Source organism: Xenopus laevis, chromosome 4L, assembly GCF_017654675.1.
Source record: "Xenopus laevis strain J_2021 chromosome 4L, Xenopus_laevis_v10.1, whole genome shotgun sequence".
NCBI classification, from domain to species: Eukaryota; Metazoa; Chordata; class Amphibia; order Anura; family Pipidae; genus Xenopus; species Xenopus laevis.
This window is the reverse complement of record NC_054377.1, coordinates 141,323,758-141,351,706: the sequence shown is the minus strand read 5'-3', so window position 1 is coordinate 141,351,706 and position 27,949 is coordinate 141,323,758. Positions and strand designations below refer to the sequence as shown.

The 27,949-nt window shown below is 43.0% G+C and overlaps 3 protein-coding genes across 3 annotated transcripts in view; 1 reads left to right on the top strand and 2 right to left on the bottom strand.

Annotated features, from left to right (window-relative positions):
• The window catches only part of eif4e3.L (eukaryotic translation initiation factor 4E family member 3 L homeolog), a gene marked incomplete at its 5' end in the record, with an annotated part of 47,351 nt that extends 35,830 nt beyond the window's left edge, over nt 1-11,521 (bottom strand). Inside the window, 1 exon segment of the mRNA NM_001091206.1 lies at nt 11,276-11,521. Coding sequence (NP_001084675.1) covers nt 11,276-11,433 — 158 coding nt within the window.
• Nucleotides 11,522-14,862: 3,341 nt separating this feature from the next.
• On the bottom strand, nt 14,863-17,638 carry LOC121403126. The gene is made up of 2 exons (XM_041590885.1): nt 17,316-17,638; nt 14,863-16,472 (listed from the first exon to the last, which is right to left on the bottom strand). Exons 1-2 carry the CDS (start codon nt 17,471-17,473, stop codon nt 15,884-15,886), a joined length of 747 nt encoding a protein of 248 aa, XP_041446819.1. The 5' UTR covers nt 17,474-17,638; the 3' UTR covers nt 14,863-15,883.
• Nucleotides 17,639-25,429: 7,791 nt separating this feature from the next.
• On the top strand, nt 25,430-27,717 carry gpr27.L (G protein-coupled receptor 27 L homeolog). Its single transcript, XM_018257199.2, has one exon. It carries the CDS (start codon nt 25,551-25,553, stop codon nt 26,850-26,852), a length of 1,302 nt encoding a protein of 433 aa, XP_018112688.1. The 5' UTR covers nt 25,430-25,550; the 3' UTR covers nt 26,853-27,717.
• Nucleotides 27,718-27,949: the final 232 nt, after the last annotated feature.

Below are 27,949 nucleotides of genomic sequence, written 5' to 3'. Positions count from 1 at the left end.
TTGGCAATGGACTTCATTGTTGAACTTCCTCCCTCCTGTGGGAACACCGTGATTTGGGTTGTCATTGACCGCTTCAGCAAGATGGCCCACTTCATCCCTCTACGGAAGCTTCCATCTGCAGTGGAGTTGTCACAGTTGTTCATCCAGTTCATTTTTCGCCTGCATGGCTTCCCAACTGAGATCGTTTCTGACAGAGGGTCTCAATTCACGGCTAAATTCTGGCGTTCCCTGTGCAAAGATCTAGGTATTAATCTTCAGTTCTCCTCAGCTTATTATCCCCAGACTAATGGAGCGGCTGAGCGAGTGAACCAAGCCTTGGAACAGTTCTTGAGGAACCACGTTTCCCTTTGTCAAGATGATTGGTCTGATCTCCTCCCGTGGGCGGAATTTGCTCATAACAATGCCTGCCACACTTCCACTGGAAGGTCCCCATTTATGTCTGTGTATGGTCTACATCCTCTAGCCTTCCCACAAGACTTTGTGTTGTCTGATGTTCCGGCCGCTGATGACCATGCAGCCCACATGTCTGCTATTTGGGCTGCAACCAAGTCAAACCTGGAGAAGAGTGCTCTGGTTCACAAGTCGTTTGCAGATCGTAGACGTAGACCCTCTCCTCCCTACAAGGTCGGTGATAAAGTCTGGTTGTCTTCCAGGAACATTCGGTTGAAGGTACCATCTCCTAAGTTGGGTCCGAGGTTCGTAGGTCCATTTCCCATTTTGGAGGTGATCAATCCTGTGGCTGTCAGACTTCAGCTTCCCCCTGAGATGCGAATTCCCAACGTGTTTCATGTCTCCTTGGTGAAACCCGCCACCTCCAACCGCTTTTCCGTGGTCCAGCCTTCCCCTCCAACTATCTCTGTGGATGTCCAACAAGAATATGAGGTGGAGAAGATCCTTGACTCCAGGATCTCCAGGGGCTCTTTTCAGTACCTCATCAAGTGGAAAGGCTTCGGCCCTGAAGAATGCTCCTGGGAAGGATGCTCTGATGTCCATGCTCCTCGTCTGGTGAGGGAGTTCCACTCCAAATTTCCCCAGAAGCCAAGTCCTGGTGGTCCGGAGGCCCCCCGTGGGGGGGGGTACTGTCACGATCGCCGCCCGGAGCAGGTCCAAGAGCTCCGGGCGGCGCGTCCCTCCTTGCCGGCGTCGCTTCCAAAATGGCGGCGCCCATGGCCGCCACGTGGGTAGCGGCGCCGGCGCGATGACGTCAGCGCGCCGACGTCGGTGCAAGGGCGTCAATGACGTCACAATGGCGCCAAATTCAAAATAAAAACGCCAACTAGACGCCAGAATGGCGCCCAAGTATAGGACTACTTTCCCTATAGTATCCTGGGTTTCCTGTGAAGCTTTATTGCTATATCTTGTTCCTGATTTATATTCTGACCCTTTGCCTGGACTTTGGACTTTGCAGATATCTGCCTGCCTGTGAACTTTTGCCTGGATCTCGACTACTCTTTTGATTAACCCTTTGGACACCGCGAACTTGCTCCCTCAAGAGGGCTTCCTCCTCGATCCTGACAACCTCCCTGGTGGGAGCATCCCGGCTCCCTGACACCTGGTAGATCTAAGAACAACACTCAATAGTAAAAACCCATGTCTCACTGAGACACATTCAGTTACATTGAGAAGGAAAAACAGCAGCCTGCCAGAAAGCATTTCTCTCCTAAAGTGCAGGCACAAGTCACATGACCAGGGGCAGCTGGGAAACTGACAAAATGTCTAGCCCCATGTCAGATTTCAAAATTGATTATTACAAAAATCTGTTTGCTCTTTTGAGAAATGGATTTCAGTGCAGAATTCTGCTGTAGTAGCACTATTAACTGATGTGTTTTGAAAAAAACATGTTTTCTGATGACAGGATTCCTTTAAGTTATCTTTTAGTATGTTATAGAATTGCTCATTCTAATCAACTTTTCAATTAGTCTTCATTATTTAATGGATGGCTACTTACAGACGTTTTATGCTTATCAATCATTAAAGTTGTCCAGATCCCAATCCGGATTCACTAGGAAAAAATGCACTAGAGATTTTACACTATAAGAAGTGGACAACTTTAATGATTGATCAGCATAAACCGATATAAAACGTCTGTAAGTAGCCATCCATTTTTTTGGATGTGAATCACAAAGAGTTTTGAGCAAGTGCCACTTTGTTCCGTTGAAGTAAGGAGTGGGTTTTCACGCGAAGGTGATCAGTAGAGAGACTTCACACAAAGAGGTGGTGAAAAATAAAAATCGAATACATTGTATGTGGAATTATTCTCCGCTCATCTTTTCTTGCCGTCTTCCCCTGAGCTTCCTTGAGAAGCGCTGTTTCACAGTCTTTTACTACTTGAATGGCTAATGGCAGGTGAGGAGACGGCGCCTAATGATCGCTTGTCTGATATAAAGGTAAATGTGCACGTCTGTGACCAGCTTTAGAGGGAGTTCCGGGTAGGAGAGCGTAGAGAGATTGCTGGACAGCACAGAAAACAAAGTGCTGCTCTTACAGCCCAACAGGTGGCTCTGCCTCAAGGCCAGGGGGTTAGTGACCAAGTTTAGTCTGAGAGCACAAATCATCCAAGTCATAGGGGCTTCTGGGGGATCTGCATCCACAGAACTGTATTCTCTCTCACCCCTGGGGTCTCCCATACTAAATAGATCAAGTGGAATAGGGACGAGTTACTGGGCCCCCAAAACAATCAGCAACTCAGTATAGGACGTTCAGGGCCGGATTACCCACTAGGCGCCCTAGGCGGCTGCCTAGGGCCCGCCTAGCTCTAGGGGGCCCGGGCCGGGAAAAAAATACCTCTAAAAACTTCCGGGTCCGGGCCCCCCACAGTTGTGCTGTTGTCAGTCACCTGTCAGTCTGTCGCCGCTGATCTCGGCGTGCGCGCTGCCGTCACGGCGCGCCTGCGCCCAGACGTCACGGCGCGCCTGCGCGCTGAAGTCACGGCGCGCCTGCGCGCTGACGTCACGGCGCGCCTGCGCGCTGACATCATGGCGCACATTATAAAAGCTCGGTTGTGCGCAGTGAGCGTTCAGTTGGCGCCTAAAAGTTTAGACTGGAGGAGCTCTCTTACACACTGTGTGACTGATTTGCCACAAATCCTTGCAGGTTGCGGCCTAACTAATTGTTTATCTGCTGGTCCGTCTGCCTGTGCAGCAAACAGTGCCTGCTGGCTGCCTGCAGCCCGAATTGTTTTTTTTAAATTGCGGCTTGCCTAATATATTTTTGAAGACTACTGGTCTGGGACTGTCCGACTGTCTGCTGGCTTGGCTTGTGAGGGAGGGAGGGAAGAGGAAGGGGGCAGTTACTAGGCCAGGCTGGCAGGCTGTTTTCTAATTTCTAGCCATTTGAACGTGATCTTGGGCTGGGCATCTGGCTTCTGGCGCTAGGGGGGAAATTGAAAGTGGAACTGTTCAACTGATTCTGCAGTGAGTGAGGGGGCAGAGACAGAACTGAGAAAAAAAACCTAGAAAAAAACAAAAAAAAATAAAAACTACAAAAAACACCAAAAAAAACTACAAAACAAAAATACAAAAAAAAATTTGGGGGCAAAATAATTTGTAAAGGGGCTGTGACTGGCTTGTGAGGGGGAGGAGGGGGCAGGCTGTGCTGCAGCAATTTGAAACTAACAGTGTGACTGTGATCTGGGGGTCAAAATATTTCAAAAGTGTCTGTGGGGCAGTGGAACTGTTCAACTGATTCTGCAGTGAGTGAGGGGGCAGACAGAACTGAGAAAAAAAAACTAGAAAAAAACTAAAAAAAAAATAAAAACTACAAAAAAACACCAAAAAAACTACAAAACAAAAATACAAAAAAAAATTGGGGGGCAAAATAATTTGTAAAGAGTCTGTGGGAGTGGGGCTGTGACTGGCTTGTGGGGTGGAGGAGGGGCAGGCTGTGCTGCAGCCATTTGGAAGTAACAGTGTGATCTGGGGGTAAAAATAATTCAAAAGGGTCTGTGGGGCAGTGGTGGAACTGTTCAACTGATTCTGCAGTGAGTGAGGGGGCAATCAGAACTGAGAAAAAAAAACCTAGAAAAAAACTAAAAACTACAGAAAAAAACGAAATTTTTTTTAAAAAACAAAAATACAAAATATCGGTGTGTAAAATAATTTGAGAAGGGTCTCTGAAAGTGGGACTGTCTGACTGGCTCTGAAAGGAGTGAGGGAGGGGACCCGGCAGCCATGCAGGTTGCAAGACCAACCAAAGCTACAACTGAGCTGAGTGCAAATTAATAATTCTATTCTGGTATAAAATCATCTAGTCTCCTCATCTAGCTCCAAGACAGTTATAATATTCTAGTCTTCTCATTTGGTTGCAAAACGGGTAGAATATTCTAGTCTCATCTGGCTGCAAAACAGTTCTAATACCATAGTCCTGGTTGCAAAACAGTTCTAATATTCTAGCCTAATCTGGCTGGTGGCTGCAAAACAGTTCTAATACCCTAGTTTCCTTGTCTGGTTGCAAAACAGTTCTAATATTCTAGTCTCATCTGGCTACAAAACAGTTCTAATATTCTAGTTCTAGCCTAATCTGGCTGGTGGCTGCAAAACAGTTCTAATACCCTAGTTTTCTTGTCTGGTTGCAAAACAGTTCTAATATTCTAGTCTCATCTGGCTGCAAAACAGTTCTAATACCATAGTCTGGTTGCAAAACAGTTCTAATATTCTAGCCTAATCTGGCTGGTGGCTGCAAAACAGTTCTAATACCCTAGTTTCCTTGTCTGGTTGCAAAACAGTTCTAATATTCTAGTCTCATCTGGCTACAAAACAGTTCTAATATTCTAGTTCTAGCCTAATCTGGCTGGTGGCTGCAAAACAGTTCTAATACCCTAGTTTTCTTGTCTGGTTGCAAAACAGTTCTAATATTCTAGTCTCATCTGGCTACAAAACAGTTCTAATATTCTAGTTCTAGCCTAATCTGGCTGGTGGCTGCAAAACAGTTCTAATACCCTAGTTTTCTTGTCTGGTTGCAAAACAGTTCTAATATTCTAGTCTCATCTGGCTGCAAAACAGTTCTAATACCATAGTCTGGTTGCAAAACAGTTCTAATATTCTAGCCTAATCTGGCTGGTGGCTGCAAAACAGTTCTAATACCCTAGTTTCCTTGTCTGGTTGCAAAACAGTTCTAATATTCTAGTCTCATCTGGCTACAAAACAGTTCTAATATTCTAGTTCTAGCCTAATCTGGCTGGTGGCTGCAAAACAGTTCTAATACCCTAGTTTTCTTGTCTGGTTGCAAAACAGTTCTAATATTCTAGTCTCATCTGGCTACAAAACAGTTCTAATATTCTAGTTCTAGCCTAATCTGGCTGGTGGCTGCAAAACAGTTCTAATACCCTAGTTTTCTTGTCTGGTTGCAAAACAGTTCTAATATTCTAGTCTCATCTGGCTGCAAAACAGTTCTAATATTCTAGCCTAATCTGGCTGGTTGCTGCAAAACAGTTCTAATAACCTAGTCTTCTCGTCTGGTTGCAAAACAGTTTTAATATTCTAGCCTCGTCTGGCTGAAAAACAGTTCTAGTCTTCTCGTCTGGTTGCAAAACAGTTCTAATATTCTAGTCTAATCTGGTTGGTGGCTGCAAAATAGTTCTAATACTCATCTCATCTGGCTGCAGAAGAATTCTAAGGGTTGTCTAGGGTTTCCAGTTATAAACAGGGTTGTAAAAAGACAATAGAAGGTATGTCGAAGAATCTGTATAGGCATGCCTCAGGGGCTGCTAAAAGGAGAAAGAAAAATAAAGAGCAAAAAGAGACAGTAAAACAAAAGACGTATATGCAATCTTTTTTAGTACCAAAGCATCAGCTTGTTCAGCCTGATGGTGATGAACAAGGAACAAGTTTCACCACAAGTATAGATAGTACTGCAGCGCATCCTAATGCTACAAATACATATGCTGTCTCTATCTCCAATTTGGAGCAAGGAGTAATTCCTTCTGCTCATCATAAATCCAGCAAAAGCCGTGTAGATTCTAATACACCTCAGCCTGATGAACAAGGAACAAGTTGCTCCATAAGTCAAGTTGCTGACACTGATCAAACTATAGTAAGCCGTGCATTACATCCTAATGATGATGATGAAGTCGTCATCCAGTCATCCAGTCATGCTGTTTGTACTATAATCACCAAAAGCACTAGAGATACAGAAGTAGCTACTATGGTGCAAAGCCCATTGACCATGGACTATGAAGAAACTGGAGATTATGCCCCAGTTTCCCAATCCCAGCAGTCCATATCTGCTATACCAGAAATTACAACAACTTCAAATGCTATCAAAAATATCATTAAAGGAGAAGGAAAGTTACGGAGGCATTTTATTGCCAATAGATTAGCTGCAATAGTGCAAGCTAGAATGCTATATTTATTCTGTAGAATGTTTTACCATACCTGAGTAAAAAGCTCTAGAAACTCTCTGTTTGTTAAGGATAGGAGCTGCAGTATTAACATGGTGTGACATCACTTCCTGCCTGAGTCTCTCCCTGCTCTGGGCTCAGATTACAGTAGAGAAGGGAGGGGGGTGGGGAAAAGGAGCAAACTGAGCATGCTCTTGCCCAGGGCAATGAGGTTTAAGCTGAAAACAGGAAGTCTGATACAGAAGCCCATGAGTACACAATAGAAGGAAATAAATGCAGTGTTTCTTTTGACAGGGGACTCAGAGCAGCACTACTTTGGGGGTTTACTGGTATATTTAGATGGACCTTTCTGATAAGGCTTACTTAGTTTTAACCTTTCCTTCTCCTTTAAGAGTTACTCTAATGATCCTGCTGAGTGGGGAAGTAACATTTCTGAAGATTTGCGTGAATATTTTTCTAAGAATCAAATTCAAAATAAGTATGTGGACTACTCTGCATCTAAAAGAACATATACTGATATTACAAGGTATCTGACTAAAGAACTATTCATACGGAAAAGAAATAATGCTGAATGTATTACTCGTGATTGGATGATCTACTCACCCTCAACAGGAACTATATTCTGTGTGCCGTGTAAACTTTATAGTAGTTTGTCTCATGCCCTTGCAACATCGGGCTTTAATGACTGGAAAAATGCTGCTGCAAGATTAAGGGAGCATGAGAATTCACCTGATCATCGCAAGTGTGTTTTCATATTCACAGACAGGGCAAACCCTGAATGCCGAATAGACCGCGCTCTTATTGAACAAGAAGTTCATGAACAGAAGTACTGGCGGGAAGTTTTAAGAAGGGTTGTCGATGTTGTAAAGTTCCTTGGTGAACGTGGCTTACCATTCAGGGGAACTGATGAGCTATTTGGATCCCCACAGAATGGGGCATTTCTGGGAATACTAGAGCTTATTGCTAAATATGACCCATTTCTTGAGCAGCATATAAAGAAGTATGGTGGGTCAGGCAGAGGGGTAAGCAACTACATGTCATCTACCATAGTAGAGGAGTTCATCGAGTTAATGGGAAATAAAGTTGCTCAAGTAATAGTGCAAGAGCTATACACTGCCAAATATTTTTCTTTAATTGTAGATTCCACACCAGATCTCAGTCATGTTGATCAGCTAGCAATTGTACTACGTTATGTTAACAAAGATGGGCCTGTGGAACGGTTACTGGGGTTTGTTCCAATCTATTCTCATACAGGAGAACATCTTGAAAATACTGTGTTGTCATTCCTGGCTGTATTGAAAATTAATATTCAGGATTGCAGAGGCCAAAGCTACGATAACGCTAGCAATATGTCTGGCAGATACAATGGATTGCAAGCTAGAATTCGTGCAATCAATCAGTTGGCATATTATGTGCCTTGTTCTGCACATTCACTGAATTTGGTTGGAACATGTGCTGCAGAATCCTGTCTTAAAGCAGCTACATTTTTTAATCTATTGGAGTGCATCTATGTTTTTTTTTCTTCATCCACTCATCGATGGAACATTCTTAAAAATGAGCTTTGCAAAGCTCCTGGAAATCTTTCTGTAAAAGGTCTGTCTGGCACAAGATGGGCTGCTCGTTCTGATGCTACTAAAGCACTGAGAATCGGTTTTCAGTATGTGAAAAATGCTCTCAGAGAATTAGAGTCGTCTGATCACCAAGTAAGAGTCCAACATGAGGCAAAGTCCTTATTGGGAAAACTCAACCACTTTGAAACCGCCATTCTTCTTGTGGTGTGGGGAAACATCTTAGAAAGGCTAAATGCGACTAGTAAAACTTTACAAAACACCAAAATCTGTCTTTCAGAAGTAGTCATACTTTATAACTCATTGATTGCATATGTGCAAATAATTAGGGATTCATTTGACACATATGAACTAGAAGCTAAAAAGCTAACTAGAGACCATACATATGCAGGAGAAGGAAAACGGCTTAAAAAAACGCAAAACATTTGCTGATGAATCACCATTTGATGATGTTAACCAACATATGTCAGCAAGAAACAAATTTATCACTGAAACATTCTATGTATTAACAGATTCTCTTATTGCAGAGCTTAAAAGAAGGAATCAGTGCTATGAATGCTTGAATAACCGTTTTGATATTTTTAATACAAACTTGCCAATATCAGATTTACGCAGCTCTGCAGACAAATTGCAAAAAAACTACCCAGAGGATCTCGAAGACTGTTTTACAGAAGAATTTTTACAATTTTCTGCATTGATACCCCAGGAATCCATGGTGTGCCCAATGGCAATGAGGCAATATATAATTGCCAGGGACTTGCAAAAAACATTTCCAAATACTGAAACCTTGCTACGTATGTTTTTATGCATGTCTGTAACCAATGCCAGTGGAGAAAGATCATTTTCCTGTTTGAAAAGGATAAAAAATGAAAGAAGAACTACCATGGGCCAAGAAAGGTTATCAGCCCTTTCTTTGCTAGCTGTGGAATCCGCTTTAGTCAGACAACTTGACTTTGATGACATTGTGGATTCTTTTGCTAAGCAAAAAGTACGTAAAGTTAATTTGTAATTGTTAGCTGCTCAGCAAACAGTACAAGGCTTGGTACACAAGTCATGAAATCCCTTCACCAGCTTCTTTATTTCTAAATGTTGAAATTCTAATTCATTGTCTCATATGGCTGCAAAATATTTCTAAAACCCTACTCACCTGATATGGCTGCAAAAAAATGTACCCTAGTCTACTCATCTGGCTGTAAGAATTATTTTAAATCATTAAAAGCTACATCATAATTTGTTATTATATTGGGGAGACTTACCCTGTTTTAAAATGTGTGTGAATATTGTTTTACAAATCTAGTTCAAAATATGTATTTGTATGTAAAACAATCATATACTGATATTACAAGTTATATGACTAAAGAACTAAGGAAAATAAATAATGATGAATAGACCATGCTCTTTTTTGAACAACCAGTTCATGAAAAGAAATCTGTCTGCAAAACAATTCTAATATTCTCGTCTTCTCATCTGACTGCAAAACAATTCTAATATTCTCGTCTTCTCATCTGACTGCAAAACAATTCTAATATTCTCATCTTTTCATCTGGCTGCAAAAGACTTCTAATACTAATACTCTAGTCTTCCCAATTAGCTGCAACATTTCTAATAGTCTAGTTGTCTCATCTGGCTGCAGATTAATTTTTATGCAAATTTGGAACAAGTCTTTAATGCAACTGATTCCCAATTCCTGACATAATTCTTAGAGTTCATTAATCTAAGTGCACAAAGTCTAATTCTAATACCCTAATCTTTTCATCTCGCTACAAAAGAAATATTTTACCCTAGTCTTCTCACCTGACTGCAAAACCATGCTCTTCTTTGAACAACTAGCTCATGAAAAGAAATCTGCTTGGATTGTCAGTGTTGTAAAGTTCCTTAGGCTACCATTCAGGGGAACTGATAAGCTATTTGGATCACCACAGAATGGGAGATTTCAGTGAGTACCAGAGCTTCATGCTAAAAATGATCCATTTCTTGAGCAGCATATAAAAGACGTATGGTGAGTAAGACTGAGGGGTAAGCAACTACGTCATCTTCCATAGTAGAGGAGTTCATAGAGCTAATGAAAATGATTCTAAAACTCTAATCATCTCATCTGGCTGCAAAATAATTCTTATACTCAAGTCTTCTCATCTGACTGCAAAAGAAGTCTAATACTCTAGTCTTCTTATCTGGCTGCAGAAAAATTCTAATACCCTAGTGTCTCATCTAGCTGCAAAACAATTCTAATATTCTACTCTTCTCATCCGACTGCAGAATAATTCTAATATCCTAGTCTCATCTGACTGCAAAACAATTCTAATATCCTAATCTTCTCATCTAGCTACAAAAGAATTATTTTACCCTAGTCTTCTCATCTGGCTGCAAAACAATTCTAATATTCTCATCTCTTCATCTGGCTGCAAAACACTTCTAATACTAATACTCTAGTCTTCCCAATTAGCTGCAACATTTCTAATAGTCTAGTTGTCTCATCTGGCTGCAGATTAATTTTTATGCAAATGTGGAACAAGTCTTTAATGCAACTGATTCCCAATTCCTGACATAATTCTTGTTAGAATTCATTAATCTAAGTTCACAAAGTCATTAAAAGCTAACTAATAATTTATTATTGGTTATTATATTTGGGAAGCTTACCCTGTTTTACAATGTTTCTTATTATCTGTGGCTCAAGTGTTTTTGTAACTGTGGCTATATTTTCATCATATTGCTGCTATTTCTGCAATAATAATGGCAGTATTTCATATTTATTTTATGGGCATACTTTTTGTGTTCAGTACTGGACATGCTGCTTTTTGTTAGCTAATTAAATTTATAAATTAACCCTTGGTCTGACTTTGAGTATGAAGAAGTAAATGCTGTGTAGGTTTGTCTATTACAACCTTATTATTTTATTTGAGTAGCACTCTATTAAAGAATAGGAATGGATAAACAACAATCAATTGATGTCTTTTCTGAAGAAATAGGTTAATGCAGAGTGTATTCTTAAAACAATGAACAGAAGGAATACCTTCTGTCAGATTGCCAACAGTGTTACTACTGAACTTTTAAAAGAACTGTCATAATAAAGGTGCGCTAGTATAGCAGTGCTTCTTTTGTAACTGTAACTTTAGGTGGTTCGAGATGGGGGGGCCCCAGAAGCACTACCTTGCCTAGGGCCCTGTTTAGTCTTAATCCGGCTCTGCATAAACCAACACTGAAACTTGTCAGTGTCCTACAGTGTCAGTGTCCTACCTCCCCTACAAATGGTATCGCCTCAGCACTCACCCATTACTGAATAGTCTCACAATTCTTCTCCCAAGTGTCTCCCCGACCCCTGAGCCCCTGTCATCGCAGGAAGCGCCTCCCACCCGGTCTCTTCCCTCAGTACCTGTCCAGCCAGAAAGTCCAGGGTGAATTGAGCGGAATTCCCTCGGTGTCTGGCTCCTGCGGCAGGTCCAGCTCTCCAAGCTCCCGGTGGTTAAGGTGCACCTGCTCGTCGGGCTCAGGCTGAAGTCGCCGGTCGGCAGGAGCCACGGGGAGCGCCATCTTCCTGCGGACCCGACGCTGGAACTCCGCCCCCGACATAGCCGTCACCACTGCGTCCGATGACAAACGCTGAGAACGTCACTTGCCGCTATAGCAACAAGCGAAAGGCGCGCGGAGCTCCTCTCGCCTCCTTATTGGTCGCTTCTGCCGACGTCACAAGGCGGAAGCTCAGCACGGATTGGCTGCGGTTTTGCCTATGCAGTAGAAATTGTATTGAGCTTCTGTATCTCCCAGCAGCCTCAGCGAGAGGGAGAAGCTTGTATAGGCTTTGCATTACCCTTCTAATAATAAGCTGTTATGGTCAGAATGAAGTATTTAATTACGTTTTAATTATTCTGTTTACTTTCTCTGCTTTTTCACTTTACTTAGAACCTCCTGGCCTAATCCAAACAGCCTGGGCTCAGTTACTAAGGAGAAGCAAAGTACAAAACCGGTGTAAAGTTGTAAAGATCAGCTCTCTGTGGGGGAAATTTACTAAAGGGGCAAAGTGGCTAACAACAAAAATTCGCCAGCGTGACGTCATTTCGGCACTTCGCAAGTGTGCGCGTCATCGGCTCATGCGCATTTGTGCGTCATCGCCGCATGTGCTCTTCAATACAGCAGGGGGGGCGACGTAGCGACTTTGCCCGGCACTGTATAAATATACAGTATAAGGGGAGCATATAATAATCTCTCTAATGTTTTATTTACCAGTAGGTCTTTCCAGCTGATACAAGGTCACCCATTCGATTAGAAGAAAAGAGGTTCCGCTTAAAGGGATACTGTCATGGGAAAATACATTTTTTCAAAATGAATCAGTTAATAGTGCTGCTCCAGCAGAATTCTGCACTGAAATCCATTTCTCAAAAGAGCAAACAGATTTTTTTATATTCAATTTTGAAATCTGACATGGGGCTAGACATTTTGTCAATTACCCAGCTGCCCCCAGTCATGTGACTTGTGCCTGCACTTCAGGAGAGATATGCTTTCTGGCAGGCTGCTGTTTTTCCTTCTCAATGTAACTGAATGTGTCTCAGTGAGACATGGGTTTTTACTATTGAGCTGTTATCTGGTTACCTTCCCATTGTTCTTTTGTTTGGCTGCTGGGGGGAAAAGGGAAGGGGGTGATATCACTCCAACTTGCAGTACAGCAGTAAAGAGTGATTGAAGTTTATCAGAGCACAAGTCACATGACTTGGGGCAGCTGGGAAATTGACAAAATGTCTAGCCCCATGTTAGATTTCAAAACTGAATATAAAAAAATCTGTTTGCTCTTTTGAGAAATGGATTTCAGTGCAGAATTCTGCTGGAGCAGCACAATTAACTGAAAAATGTTTTCCCATGACAGTATCCCTTTAAATATTCGGATGTTTTTTTTTTTTTATATATATAGTTATCGCTGTGAAGATGTGGAATTCTCTCCCTGAATCAGTGGTATAGGCTGATACATTAGATAGATTTAAGAAGGGGTTGGATGGTGTTTAGCAAGTGAGGGAATACAGGGATATGGGAGATAGCTCATAGTACAAGTTGATCCAGGGACTGGTCCCATTGCCAATTTGGAGTCAGGAAGGATTTTTTCCCCTCTGAGGCAAATTGGAGAGGCTTCTAATGGTTTTTTTTTTTTTGCCTTCCTCTGGATCAACTGGCAGTTAGGCGGGTTAAAGTTAAAAGTTTGTACTTGATGGACTTTTTTTTAACCTAACTTACTATGTTACTATGTAATATTTGGTCAATTTTCACCATAAATGAGTCCCATACATAGGCCAATGAGCTGCTGATTCCACCAGGAAAGACCAAATTGGCAGCTTTTATTGTCCCACGTACTGTCAACTTTAATCTCTATTTTTCACCCATAATTTGCCTTGAACCTATAATACCTGCCATTTAAGGGGTGTGCACATGGGTGGTATGTGGACGTCTAGATGCAATCAACGTGATTCAGAGCCTGAAGCTGCCTATACAGCTGGCAATACATAGCAAGATCAATAGGATCTCTACCTTATCTGGCTGCCCACATGCTGGGCAAAATTAGGCAGCTTGATTGCATTTTCTTCATCATTTATTTACATAGCTCCAACAAGTTATGCATCGCTTTACATTAATTTATAATGAACAGGGGTCTTTCAATAATGTAGCTAATAAGGGTTATAGAGTGATAGAATTAGAGGGCCCTGCTCATTGTACAATGTGTACAGCACATGTGCTTAAAGGAACATTTTTCAGTTCCGTTTTTTTTTCAAATTGTTCACCAAAATTAAAGACTTTTTTTCAATGGCTTTACATTTTTTCTAATTTTTACCGGTTTTTCAAAATTATAGTTTAAAGTTTAATGTTCATGTCTCTGGTGTTTCAGTCTGGCAGCTCAGTGAGCCCAAGTGCAGGTTCTGAACTGTTATAATTTGCTCCAAAAGTTGATACATTTCTCAGTAGGATCCATGGGGAATATTAGCAACTATTGTATCAATTCTAACAGCTGCCTTTAATGAAACTTAGTGATTCTGTTCAGCAGGGTCAACAATAAGAAATGTATCAACTAAATCTATCAATTTAGATCAATTTACAGAGTCAGTGACCCCCCTTCTAGAATTGCTTTAGAAACACACAAGAAGCTTAAGAATGAAACGGTCACAAATAGAAAAAAAGTCTTTATTTCTAGTGAATAATCTGCAAACGACTGAACTGGGTGTTGTTAACTTTTAAATTAAAATTTAGTATGATGGAGACAGTGGTACATCTAGCACTTTTTATTATTTGTAAGTTGTAGTTATGTCACTGGTTCAGCCTTCAAAAAGGGGCTAAAATTGCAACTGTTGGCTGCTGATTCTTTATGCCTTGCACTACTGGCTCATTTCATCCTGAGAGTTACTTATTCAAGCCAATGGGAGGCAACACAGGGGCCAATTTTTGACACTCCACATACCAAAAACATATAACCCACTTAAAATTGTCTTTACAGAGGATAGCAGGGAGAGGTGCTGCATATATATATATATATATATATATATATATATATATATATATATATATATATATATATATATATATATATATATATATATATATATATATATATATATATATATATATATATCCTATAGCAATGGGGAGGTACTGTGGGATAGCAGGTAAATTGGATCATTTGTATATAGCTCTTTTCTCCCATGGGACTCAAAGAGCTTTTTTAAAGGAAGCAATGCAGCCATTATAGGCAAAGCTGGGACACCTGGGATAATAGCGCCTGGGAATGGACTGTTACTGTGGCATAGTATATGTGGTATAGTAGGGAGAGATGGTGCCTATAGTAACAGTGGGATAATAGTCTCTGGGAAGGGAGTTTGACTGTGGGATAGCAGGTATAGTAGGGAGAGATGGTGCCTATAGTAACAGTGGGATAATAGTCTCTGGGAAGGGAGTGTGACTGTGGGATAGCAGGTATAGTAGGACTGTGAAGATGTTTAAGCCTATGGAACTTAACCTTTATTCCCCAGCTAGGGATAAGCCCTTTAATGCTAAATTATGAATAAAACACACTGAAACAGAATAGTGGGTGAAAGTCGGCCACAGCTTTATTTATACTGTATATATTTATTTAATTCCCGATCCTTGCCATTTCAAAACGTATCTCGTTAACTGTCAAGTATATGACCTTATATATCTTACCCCCCGAATGCCGGCCACTGTGTGCAGTGGGCATGTGGTGTCGCCTTTTATACTAGGCCGAATACAGGCAAAGGATCAATAACCGCCACGCTGTGACAAGAACACTGAAATCCAACAAATATACATTAAAATGAACAACATCAGACCTCGTCCCCCTTTTTTTTTTTTTTTTTTTATAAAACATAACAACACAACAATGGAATCATTTATCACCGGGTGGGTGGGCGGGAAGTTGTGCCTGTAGCTGCTATGGGCGCCAAGAGGAAGCTCAGTGGGAGGCGCTGCCTTATAAGGTCGTTCCTGTGAACAAGCGCGCATGCGCACTGCGCGATGACGTCACCCCCCCGTTCTTGCGCCTGCGCAACAACGCCAGGCGCCAAGACGCCAGGCGCAAACACGCTGGTGAATTTTCGCCACTGTTTAGAAAGGGGAAATCCCCCTCCCAGTCAGTAGCGCTTTCGCTACTTGCTTCAGCGCTGCTCAGACTGTGAAGATGTTTAAGCCTATGGAACTTAACCTTTATTCCCCAGCTAGGGATAAGCCCTTTAATGCTAAATTATGAATAAAACACACTGAAACAGAATAGTGGGTGAAAGTCGGCTACAGCTTTATTTATACTGTATATATTTATTTAATTCCCGATCCTTGCCATTTCAAAACGTATCTCGTTAACTGTCAAGTATATGACCTTATATATCTTACCCCCCGAATGCCGGCCACTGTGTGCAGTGGGCATGTGGTGTCGCCTTTTATACTAGGCCGAATACAGGCAAAGGATCAATAACCGCCACTAGGAGTTCGTGTAATCCTACACCGAACTCCGACCTCCACCCAGAAGAGAAATGGCTCTCCCTACACCATCGCGCAAGCCCGACAAAAATATATCTAGACCGGCCTCATTAAGGTGAACCCCGTCAGCTAACAAGGGGGTATCCGTTTCCAATTGCCGGTGCCGAACCACCACCCAGCCCTGGCTACGCACAAAACGCGAGATTCTCTGATTAAGCAGGGTGCGGGATCTATCAACTGCAGCAACATTGCGGGCACCCCTCCACGCCAACCTGGGCACCAACTCAGACCAAACTACAACCAAATCCATAAAAAATGGGGGGAAACGAACCATATCGGATTTTATGAGAGAAATAAACTCAGCTACCCGAACTTGGCACAAATCATTACCCCCAGCGTGAATTACCAGTACCAGCGGGCCATCATAAGCTCGGCTAAAGCGAACCACCTCAGGGAGTACTTGCAGCCACCGCATGCCACTGATGCCTCGCCAAATCACACGTGTGCCGGAAAAACCAAGGTTTTTTCCCCTGGACGATTCTCCGCACGCAGTGCCGCTCGACAGATGTATGAGTGCCCCACCAGAAGCACCACAGGAGATGATCCGTCTGTAAAGAAAATTCAGTTAGTAAGAAGCTGTGGTCGAATGTATCCAGCATAACATTTCGATTTCCATCTGCCTATGCACTTCACCTGATCCTCACTCAGGCCCTGAACACTAGCCTCCGTGGCTGCCCCTATTCGAAAGGAATGAGTCCCAAACTCCTTGGAGTTGAGCCCCAACGCAGTCAAGCATTTCTTAAAAATAGTATCAAACTGATATCTAGTCAGAGGTGAACCATCCTCATGAGACAAAAAACACTCACCCTGCTTCCGAACCGCCGCAAATGCGGTCGCAAGCCTTGCTGGGCAAGCTACGTCATCAATTGCCGAAAGAGTCACCCAAGTCCCTTGCCCATAGATGTCCGTTTTAGATTTACGGATTCGGAAGCGGATGAAAGAGTTACCAAGAATAACGTCCTCCGCCTGGAGGCCACCTGGTTTGACCTTACTCATGGGGACCAGCTCGCTGATGCGAAGAGCACCAAAAAATGCCAGGCTAAAAGCAGTTTGAAACAGGGAAATCTCATAAGGGGAACTAACTGCCTGCCGCAGACCCAAAATTAACTGCCATAGCAGGGCAAAAGAGACGGGCCGGCGGCTCTCCCTGTTAACTACTTCCTTCTTCCACCCTTTAAGCGCCTGGGAAATTACAAAATGTTTCGTCACGTCATGCCAACCCGCCAACTTAAAATAAAAAGCAAGCCCCGACAGACGTCTCTGAGCCACTGTGGCAGAATAGCCCTCTGCCCTCAACTGTAACAAATAATCTATTGTGAGTTGCAGCCTGTCAGCCTCACTGGCTAAGGACCTGCCATGCCCCATTTGTACCCACTCAGTCCAAGCATTACCGTAACCCTTCCATGTCGCTGCCGTAACCGATGCCTGTATCAAACTCATAAATTCGTCTCCACCAGGGGCCACAGGGAAGCTGGGCATTCCGTACCCTCCTCGTCCGCCTCGGGAGCCAGCAGTCGAAACCTGGACCACTGAAAACGAGAAAGAGCATCAGCAATGGAGTTGACCTTCCCAGGAACGTGCCTAGCACGAAACCAAATGTTATGGGCTAAGCACAAATACACCAAATGTCTCAGCAAAGCCAAAACAGGAAGGGAGGAGGAAGATAACCTGTTAATGCAATGCACCACACTCATATTGTCCGTCCAAAACAAATCTTGCGATTGGCCAGGCCGGGAGCCCAGAGCTCAAGGGCAACTACGATGGGGAATAGTTCCAATAAAGTTAGGTTCCTGCAAAGACCAAGCTCGAGCCAGGTGGCTGGCCAAGGACCCGCACACCAGGATTTCCCAAGTACGGCTCCAAACCCAGTCGAACCAGCCGCATCAGTGTATAAGGACACCTCACTGTTTCGGACCTCCTCACCCAATAAGCAAGTATGGCCGTTGTAGATGCCTAGGAAAGAGTGCCAGACACTTAAGTCCTCTCGCAACTGTTTAGTAATGCGAATGTGGTGATAGGGCTTTTCAGCACCACGAGTGGCCAGAGACAGCCTTCGGCAAAACACTCTGCCCATAGGCATAATGCGGCAGGCAAAAACCAATAGCCCCAATAATGATTGCATTTGTTGAAGTGTCACCTTTTTGCAGAGTCGAGCCACCGTGATGGCGTCCTTCAATTTATGCAATTTGTCTTGTGGCAACCTAAAAACCATCAAATTGGAGTCAATTTCTATGCCCAAAAAGAAAGAACCGTAGTGGGGCCTTCGGTTTTATCCAAAGCCACCGGTACCCCAAATTTTTGCATGAAAAATTGGAATGCGTTCAACAACGAACCACACACCTTGGAAAATCGGGGCCCCACAAAAAGGAAATCGTCAAGGTAGTGCAGCGCGGAATTGAACCCCGTTTCAGTACGTACTACCCATTCCAAAAATGAGCTGAAAACCTCAAAGTACCTGCAGGAGATTGCGCAGCCCATAGGTAGGCACATATCATAGTAAATAGCATTGTCGAAATGACACCCCAGCAAATGAAAGCAATCATTGTGGACCGGGAGGAGCCGGAAAGCTGATTCTATGTCTGACTTAGCAAGGAGCGCCCCTGAGCCGGCTGCCCTAACCAAGGAGACAGCCCGATCAAAGGAAATATACGACACTGCTGCCGCCGCTTTGCTAATCCCATCATTCACAGATGTACCCTTTGGGTAAGACAGGTGGTGTATCAACCGGAATTTTCCGGGTTCCTTCTTAGGTACCACGCCCAAAGGAGACATCCGCAAATTGGGAAAAGGCAAATAGTCAAAAGGGCCGGCTACCCTGCCAAGCTGGACTTCTTTAGCTAGTTTCAGCGCAACTACCCCCGGGTTGTCAACGGCACTCTTCAAGTTTTCAGCAAATGTAGGAAAGGGCGAGTACTGAAAAGGGATGAAAAATCCATAGGTAAAACCAACTCTAAGTAGGGCGGCTTCCTGCTTCTTGGGATAACTGTCTAACCACGGGGACATCCTTCGTACGCTCACTGGGGTCCTCTGGCTTACCGGAGCCAATACGGGTAGTAGGTTTGAATTTCTTAAAGCATCGGAGTGCCGAATGGGCTCCTCCGCAAGTGGAACACTCGTGTTTGAACTTACAAAGGCTGTAGAACCTGCAGTGTCCCTCATTAAACAACCAGCAGGAACCGGGGCGTCTAGTGGCCGCTGCACTGGGTGCCCCAAGGGTATGTTGTGCAGCGGGATATTGAAAGGGTTGTGACCTCTGTGAGGTCATCAACCGAAGCCAAACATCAGTCGCCTTGCTATCCCAACCCAGATCCGGTTTAAGCGCTAACCGACTCCTGAACTCCTCGTCATATCTCCACCACGCAGCGCCCCCATGTGTCCTGTAGGCCCCATAGATTAAATCCAAGTACACGAAAAGCTCAGAACATTTATTGGGAAATTTTTGGCCCACTACACAGGCCAGCACCGAAAAGGCTTGTAGCCAATTTCCAAAAGTCTTTGCTACTTTAACTTTTCTGTCCTCAGGCTTTTCAAAACGCCTCTCCCGGTCAACTGTGGGCTGATCTGGTGAAATTAAAGACCATATGTCAATATATTCATTGCGCCAAATTTTTTCCCTGATATCAGTGGATATATGGCACCCTAATGGTGTAACACCACAAAAATAGGAGTCTTTCAAAGGACAAGTTAAAGAGGGTTGGGATGCTGCCGAAGCAGTTCCTAGTAAATTACCCATAATGGACCGCAAAGCATTAAGGACTTCCGAATTACCTTTCAGCTGATCCCAAGCACCCAAACAAGCATGCTCACCTGTATGCTGTTGTACGCTGCTTGGCAAAATGCCATCACTTCCAGCCTGTAACAATGGGTTGGGAACCGGTAGAGTAGCCGTTGCTGACTGTGGTGCAGGAACTGTAGTAGCTGCCTTCCTCTTAAGGCGAACAGAGTCTCTCTCCGAGGAGGAGGTGTCTCGTGCGCGGGAGGCGGATGAGCTGTGGTCACTGTACCCCGGACCGTAGCGCCTATGCCTGGAGGCTCCCCTATTGTCCAAAAACCTATCTGGGGACCTATCAGCACTATAATGACGTTTACACCCGCCAGAACCTTGTGATGCAAGATCCCTAACCGCTACTGACCCTCCCATACCATGTGATCCCCGCCTGTCTAGCCTGTACTGGCTTGAAACCCTATGTGCAGGGAGTGAGGCCGGAAGCCGGGAGCCGGGATGGTATAAGGGAGAAGGGTTAAATAGGGGCGGAGGAGATCGATGAATCACAGGTGTGAGTACAGGCTGAGGCCTAATAGCCTGTGATGGTGCCGTATCAAAATTGGGCAGCTCTCTTTCCTCAGAGCTGTATGCCATGGAATCATGAAGCTCCTCAACTAAATTAGCCCCTGGGCCCCCCATCACTGTGCGAACCCCAGTTGGTAGGCCACCACATGTCCGGGGGGAGGGGGGGATCACGGAAGGCGATGGGGAACGACTTTGCATATGCCCTTGACCACAACTAACATGACCTGGGGAGTGTAAACGTGACTGCAATCCAGCTACGGTTGGTTCTGCAGATGCATGAACTTGTGCAGTCACCTGTAACTGTGGGGCTGTTACTGCCGGTGTAGAAGTTACCACCGGTACTATGGCTGGCTGAGCTCTCTTACGAGCTGTAGGGGGACTGGGGCTTAATCTAGTGGGTGGGCGAGAACGGCGAACAGGGCGAGCCCTGGTGCCTCTTACCCCTTCTCTCCCAGATCTGCCTGCTGCCTTATCTTTTCCAGTGTAGAGGAGGTTCTGCAACCACTCTGTACCCTCTTGTGCCATCCTAGCCTGGATCTGCTGCAGGAGTGCGTCCTCCATTTCAGAAGTTGTGCCTGTAGCTGCTATGGGCGCCAAGAGGAAGCTCAGTGGGAGGCGCTGCCTTATAAGGTCGTTCCTGTGAACAAGCGCGCATGCGCACTGCGCGATGACGTCACCCCCCCGTTCTTGCGCCTGCGCAACAACGCCAGGCGCCAAGACGCCAGGCGCAAACACGCTGGCGAATTTTCGCCACTGTTTAGAAAGGGGAAATCCCCCTCCCAGTCAGTAGCGCTTTCGCTACTTGCTTCAGCGCTGCTCAGGAGAGATGGTGTCTATAGTCACAGTGGGATAATAGTCTCTGGGAAGGGAGTTTGACTGTGGGATAGCAGGTATAGTAGGGAGAGATGGTGCCTATAGTAACAGTGGGATAATAGTCTCTGGGAAGGGAGTGTGACTGTGGGATAGCAGGTATAGTAGGGAGAGATGGTGTCTATAGTAACAGTGGGATAATAGTCTCTGGGAAGGGAGTGTGACTGTGGGATAGCAGGTATAGTAGGGAGAGATGGTGCCTATAGTAACAGTGGATAATAGTCTCTGGGAAGGGAGTGTGATTGTGGGATAGCAGGTATAGTAGGGAGAGATGGTGTCTATAGTAACAGTGGGATAATAGTCTCTGGGAAGGGAGTTTGACTGTGGGATAGCAGGTATAGTAGGGAGAGATGGTGCCTATAGTAACAGTGGGATAATAGTCTCTGGGAAGGGAGTGTGACTGTGGGATAGCAGGTATAGTAGGGAGAGATGGTGTCTATAGTAACAGTGGGATAATAGTCTCTGGGAAGGGAGTGTGACTGTGGGATAGCAGGTATAGTAGGGAGAGATGGTGTCTATAGTAACAGTGGGATAATAGTCTCTGGGAAGGGAGTGTGACTGTGAGATAGCAGGTATAGTAGAGAGAGATGGTGCCTATAGTAACAGTGGGATAATAGTCTCTGGGAAGGGAGTGTGACTGTGGGATAGCAGGTATAGTAGGGAGAGATGGTGTCTATAGTAACAGTGGATAATAGTCTCTGGGAAGGGAGTGTGACTGTGGGATAGCAGGTATAGTAGGGAGAGATGGTGCCTATAGTAACAGTGGGATAATAGTCTCTGGGAAGGGAGTGTGACTGTGGGATAGCAGGTATAGTAGGGAGAGATGGTGTCTATAGTAACAGTGGATAATAGTCTCTGGGAAGGGAGTGTGACTGTGGGATAGCAGGTATAGTAGGGAGAGATGGTGCCTATAGTAACAGTGGATAATAGTCTCTGGGAAGGGAGTGTGAAACTGGCCATAGATGTTGAGATTTTTAAAAGATCAGATCCTGATCGTGAGACCACGATCTTCTCAGAACGATCGTACGATCGTATGAATTTACCATCAACTAAAAAGACCAATTTGCCAGGAAAACAAAGGGGAGCTGCCTGCTTGGCCCTGCAAACATAGATAGATTGCACTGGGACCGACAAAGATTTTTTGACCTGGCCGATCAATTTCCTGAGAGATGTCGGGCGAAAAATCGTAAGATGTACGATCGTTCGAATCCCACTAACCGCACGATAATTTCGAAGGATTGGTCGGACTTCCCTAAAATCGGTCGTTCGGCAAGAAGAATCGTTGCGTCTATGGGGACCTTGACTGTGGGATAGCAGGTATAGTAGGGAGAGATGGTGTCTATAGTAACAGTGGGATAATAGTCTCTAAGACAGGACTGTGGCTGTTGTAGGGAGAGATGGTGCCTATAGTAACAGTGGATAATAGTCTCTGGGAAAGGAGTGTGACTGTGGGATGGCAGGTACCGTAAGGTGAGATGGTGCCTATAGTTTAATTGTGGATAAAATCTTTTTTGAAGAAACAGTGGGTGTGGAATAGCAGTTTGGCAATTTGTATATTCTGGCAAATGCCAGAGACGCATTATTGTTCTTTGGCCTAGCAACCACATTGATATACAGACACTAATGTGAATGTCAGTACTGTGAAGTGTTGCAGTACTAGTTGCCAGGCAAATCCTCATTTAAAGGAACAGTAACATCAAAAAATTAAAAGTGTTTTAAAGTAATACAAATATAATGCAGTGTTGCCCTGCACTGGTAAATCTGTTGTGTTTGCTTTAGAAACACTGATATTGTTTATATAAATAAGCTGCTGTGTAGCAATGGGGGCAGCCATTCAAAGGAGAAAAGGCTGAGCAGATAGCAGATAAGATCTGTAGAACATAACCACTATTGATCCTGTGCCAAATAGCCTTTTTTAAATTTCTGTGAAGTTCTATAAAATTAGTTGTTACTTGTTTAACAAGGTACAAGTTGTAACATGGAGGAAAATTGCTGCTGGAAAGATAACTAGACAGATAGATGAGGTGTGTCCAAACTTCTCCATTCAACTGACAGATGATAAATTAGTTTAATAGCTAAATATGGATAGATAGATAGATAGATAGATAGATAGATAGATAGATAGATGATAGATAGATAGATAGATAGATAGATAGATAGATAGATGATTGATAGATAGATAGATAGATAGATAGATAGATAGATAGATAGATAGATAGATAGATAATGATAGATTGATAGATAGATGATAGATAGATAGATAGATAGATAGATAGATAGATAGATATAATAGATAGATAGATAGATAGATAGATAGATAGATAGATAGATAGATAGATAGATAGATAGATAGATAGATAGATAGATAGATAGATAGATAATGATAGATAGATAGATAGATAATGATAGATAGATAGATAGATAGATAGATAGATATAATAGATAGATAGATAGATAGATAGATAGATAGATAGATAATGATAGATAGATAGATAGATAGTGATAGATGGATAGATAGATAGATAGATAGATAGACAGACAGACAGACAGACAGACAGACAGACAGACAGACAGACAGACAGACAGACAGACAGACAGACAGATAGATAGATAGATAGATAGATAGATAGATAGATAGATAGATAGATAGATAATGATATATAGATAGATAGATGATAGATAGATCGATAGATAGATAGATAGATAGATAGATAGATAGATAGATGATAGATAGATAGATAATAGATAGATAGATAGATAATGATAGATAGATGGATAGATAGATAGATAGATAGATAGATAGATAGATAGATAGATAATGATAGATGGATAGACAGATAGTGATAGATAGATAGATAGATAGATAGATAGATAGATAGATAGATAGATAATAGATAGATAGATAGATAGATAGATAGATAGATAGATAGATAGATAGATAGATAGATAATGATAGATAGATGGATGGATAGATAGATAGATGGATGGATAGATAGATAGATGATAGATAGATAGATAGATAGATAGATAGATAGATGATTGATAGATAGATAGATAGATAGATAGATAGATAGATAGATAGATAATGATAGATAGATGATAGATAGATAGATAGATAGATAGATAGATAGATAGATAGATAGATAGATAGATAGATAGATAGATAATGATAGATAGATAGATAGATAGATAGATAGATAGATAGATAGTGATAGATGGATAGATAGATAGATAGATAGATAGACAGACAGACAGACAGACAGACAGACAGACAGACAGATAGATGATAGATAGATAGATAGATAGATAGATAGATAGATAGATAGATAGATAGAAAATGATAGATGGATAGATAGATAGATAGATAGATAGATAGATAGATAGATAGATAGATAGATAGATAATGATATATAGATAGATAGATGATAGATAGATCGATAGATAGATAGATAGATAGATAGATAGATAGATAGATAGATGATAGATAGATAGATAGATAATGTAGATAGATGGATAGGATAGATAATAGATAGATAGATAGATAGATGATAGATAGATAGATGGATAGATAGATAGATAGATAGATAATGATAGATAGATAGATAGATAGATGATAGATAGATAGATAGATAGATAGATAGATAGATAGATAGATGATAAGATAGATAGATAGAAGGATATAGGATAGATAGATAGATAGATAGGATAGATAGGATATAGATAGATGTGATAGATAATGATGATAGTGATAGATAGATAAGATAGATAGAGTATAGATAGATAGATAGATAGATAATGATAGATAGGACTAGATAGATAGTGATAGATAATAGATAGATAGATAGATAGATAGATAGATAGATAGATAGATAGATAGATAGAATAGACAGATAATGAAGATAGATAGATGGATAGATAGTAGATGATCAGATTAGATAGATAGATAGATGATAGATAGTAGATAGATAGATAGTCGATAGATAGATAGATAGTAGATACCGATAGATAGATAGATAGATAGATGATAGATAGATAATAGATAGATAGATAAATAGATAGATAGATAGATAAATAGATTGACAGATAATGATAGATGGATAGATAGATAGATAGATAGATAGATAGATAGATAGATAATGATAGATAGATGGATAGATAGATAGATAGATAGATAGATAGATAGATAATGATAGATAGATGGATAGATAGATAGATAGATAGATAGATAGATAGATAGATAGATAGATAGATAATGATAGATAGATAGATAATGATAGATAGATGATAGATAGATAGAGAGATACATGAAAGGATAAATAATAAATGATAGACAGACAGACAGACAGGACACAAATGAGGACAAATGTATTATGACGGTGTATTTGTTTCTGACACAAAGACTGTATTGAAGTTAAGAGATCCACATAATTCCCAAGAGGTTGTGCTGCAGTTGAAGGCAGAGTAGATGAGAGAGAGATCAGCAGCAGCCAACGATTCCTGCTCATCACATCCCGGATACATTGTCGCTGCAGCGCTGGATACATTGTCGCACGGCGGCGCATCCATTACTGGGCTTTGTGCTGCTCGCTGCGCCCCCGACTCTGCCGCACATGCTTTGCGAGGGATCCGCTCCCAGTCTGCCGCTGCTGAGTCCATGGCTGGCCATGATTTGGAGAAGAGCAACGCGTCCTTCCTCCCCACGGACATTCCCAGCGTGTCGGTGGCCAAACTGGCGTCTCTGGGGCTGATCGCGTGCGTCAGTCTGGCCGGCAATTTGCTCTTCGCTTTCATCGCTCTGAAGGACAAGAGCCTGCGCCGGGCTCCCTATTACCTGATGTTGGACCTGTGCCTGGGGGATCTGATCCGCTCTCTGCTTTGTTTCCCTCTGGTGCTCAAGTCCATCAGCAGCGGATCCCAGTGGAGCTACAGCAAGTGGAGCTGCAGAATGATGGCCTTTGGGGCGGTGTTGCTTTGCTTTCATGCCGCCTTCATGCTGCTCTCCATCAGCCTCACCAGGTACATGGCCATAGCCCACCATAGGTTCTACTGTAAGAGAATGACGGGCTGGGCTTGTGCCATTGTCATCTCCATGGCCTGGATCCTCTCCACCGCTATGGCCTTGCCTCCAGTGTTTGAGGTGGGCACCTACAAGTTCATCAGGGAGGAGGAGCAGTGCACCTTTGAGCACCGCTATGTCAAGGCCAACGACAGCCTGGGCTTCTTGCTCATGTTGGCCTTCATTGTAGGGGCCACACATTTTATCTACATGAAACTGCTCTTCTTCATTTATGACCACCGTAAAATGAAACCAGCCCAGCTGACTCCAGCCATCAGCCAGAACTGGAGCTTCCATGGACCTGGAGCAGCAGGACAAGCAGCTGCCAATTGGATCGCGGGGTTCGGCAGGGGCCCCACTCCCCCCACCTTGGTAGGAATGAGACAGAGCACCCAGGGCCACATTAAGAGATTGGTGGTGCTGGAAGAGTTCAAGCAAGAAAAAAGGCTCTGCAAGATGTTCTATGTCATCACCTTTCTCTTCTTGGTCTTCTGGGGCCCTTACCTGCTGGCTTGTTATCTGAGGGTCTTTCTGAAGGCTGCCAGCTTGCCCCAGGGCTACCTCACAGTTGCAGTGTGGCTGACGTTCGCTCAGGCAGGGGTTAACCCCATTGTCTGCCTCTTGCTTAACAAAGAAGTGAGAATCTCCCTGAGATCCTACATCCCCTGTAAGAGCACCCAGACCCAAAGGGATCCTTATATTGACACATGACCAGGTCCGGACTGATAATTAAAATAGGCCCTGGCATTTCAGGTACCCAGAGGCCCAATCAGCCCACACAGAGATCCAAACAGCCCCACCAGCCCACTAATAACTGATTATCTATGGCACCTTATAGCAGCCCCTCTGGCATTTGCCAGAACCCCCAGATTGCCAGTCACATGACCCTGTCACTAATACAATCTTTCTTTCATTAGATCATGTTACTATGTTAGTTTCCTAGAATTAAAGGGGAAAAAACATTTCAGCCTGGAGAAATTAAAAATTTGTTGGACTAAGGCAGAAATCTGTAAAAAATAAATAAATCGATTGCTGAACTAAAACTGCCAGCATACTTTTGGTCCTTTAAGGATGTTGGGCATGCACAGGTTTTACTTGGATCTTGCTTGACTACATTTCCCAGCATCCTCAGACATGTACCCAATAGCAGCATGCTAGGATTTGTAGTCTGCTTTACCTATAAGATTCCAATTTTCACTATTTTGCTGATTTGGATCCCGACTTGTGTTCCTTTCTCAAACTATTGTTCGAGAAAGGACGAGAGAGATTGCTCTGAAAATAAAATGACAGTGATTTTTTTTTAGACTTGAGAGCCCTGGGTTATTAGATGTGTGAGCTGTGAAGATTTTAGGAAGGCAACTTCGCTCCCAAAGAGCACTAAGTGTTTATCAAAATTGAATTCGGGAATGAGGGCAGGTTATTTATTGAGAAATAGGGATTTACAGTTCAGCAACATCTGGAGATCCAATATTAATGAATCTACCATGTTCCTATTGTGTGTAAATAGGGATGCACAGAATCCACTATTTTGGATTCAGCTAAACCCCCGAATTCTTCGTGAAAGATTCGGCCGTATACCGAACCAAATCTTGATTTGCATATGCAAATTATGGGTCGGAAGGGGAAAACATTTCTAACTTCCTTGTTTTGTGACAAAAAGTCATGTGATTTCCCTCCTGCCCCTAATTTGCATATGCAAATTAGGATTCAGATTCGGTTCAGCCTGGCAGAAAAGGCCGAATCCTGGCCAAATCCTGGCCGAATCCTGAACCGAATCCTGAACTGAATCCTGAATTCGGTGCATCCCT

What these genes read in the sequence shown, in the direction of transcription:
- LOC121403126 (XM_041590885.1), bottom strand. Translation starts at nt 17,473, where the DNA reads ATGCTCTTTCTCGTTTTCAGTGGTCCAGGTTTCGACTGCTGGCTCCCG. An exon ending in AGCGACATGGAAGGGTTACG is followed by an intron (nt 16,473 to 17,315) that starts GTAATGCTTGGA and finishes TTTTCTTTACAG; the next exon opens with ACGGATCATCTCCTGTGGTG.
- gpr27.L (XM_018257199.2), top strand. Translation starts at nt 25,551, where the DNA reads ATGAGAGAGAGATCAGCAGCAGCCAACGATTCCTGCTCATCACATCCC.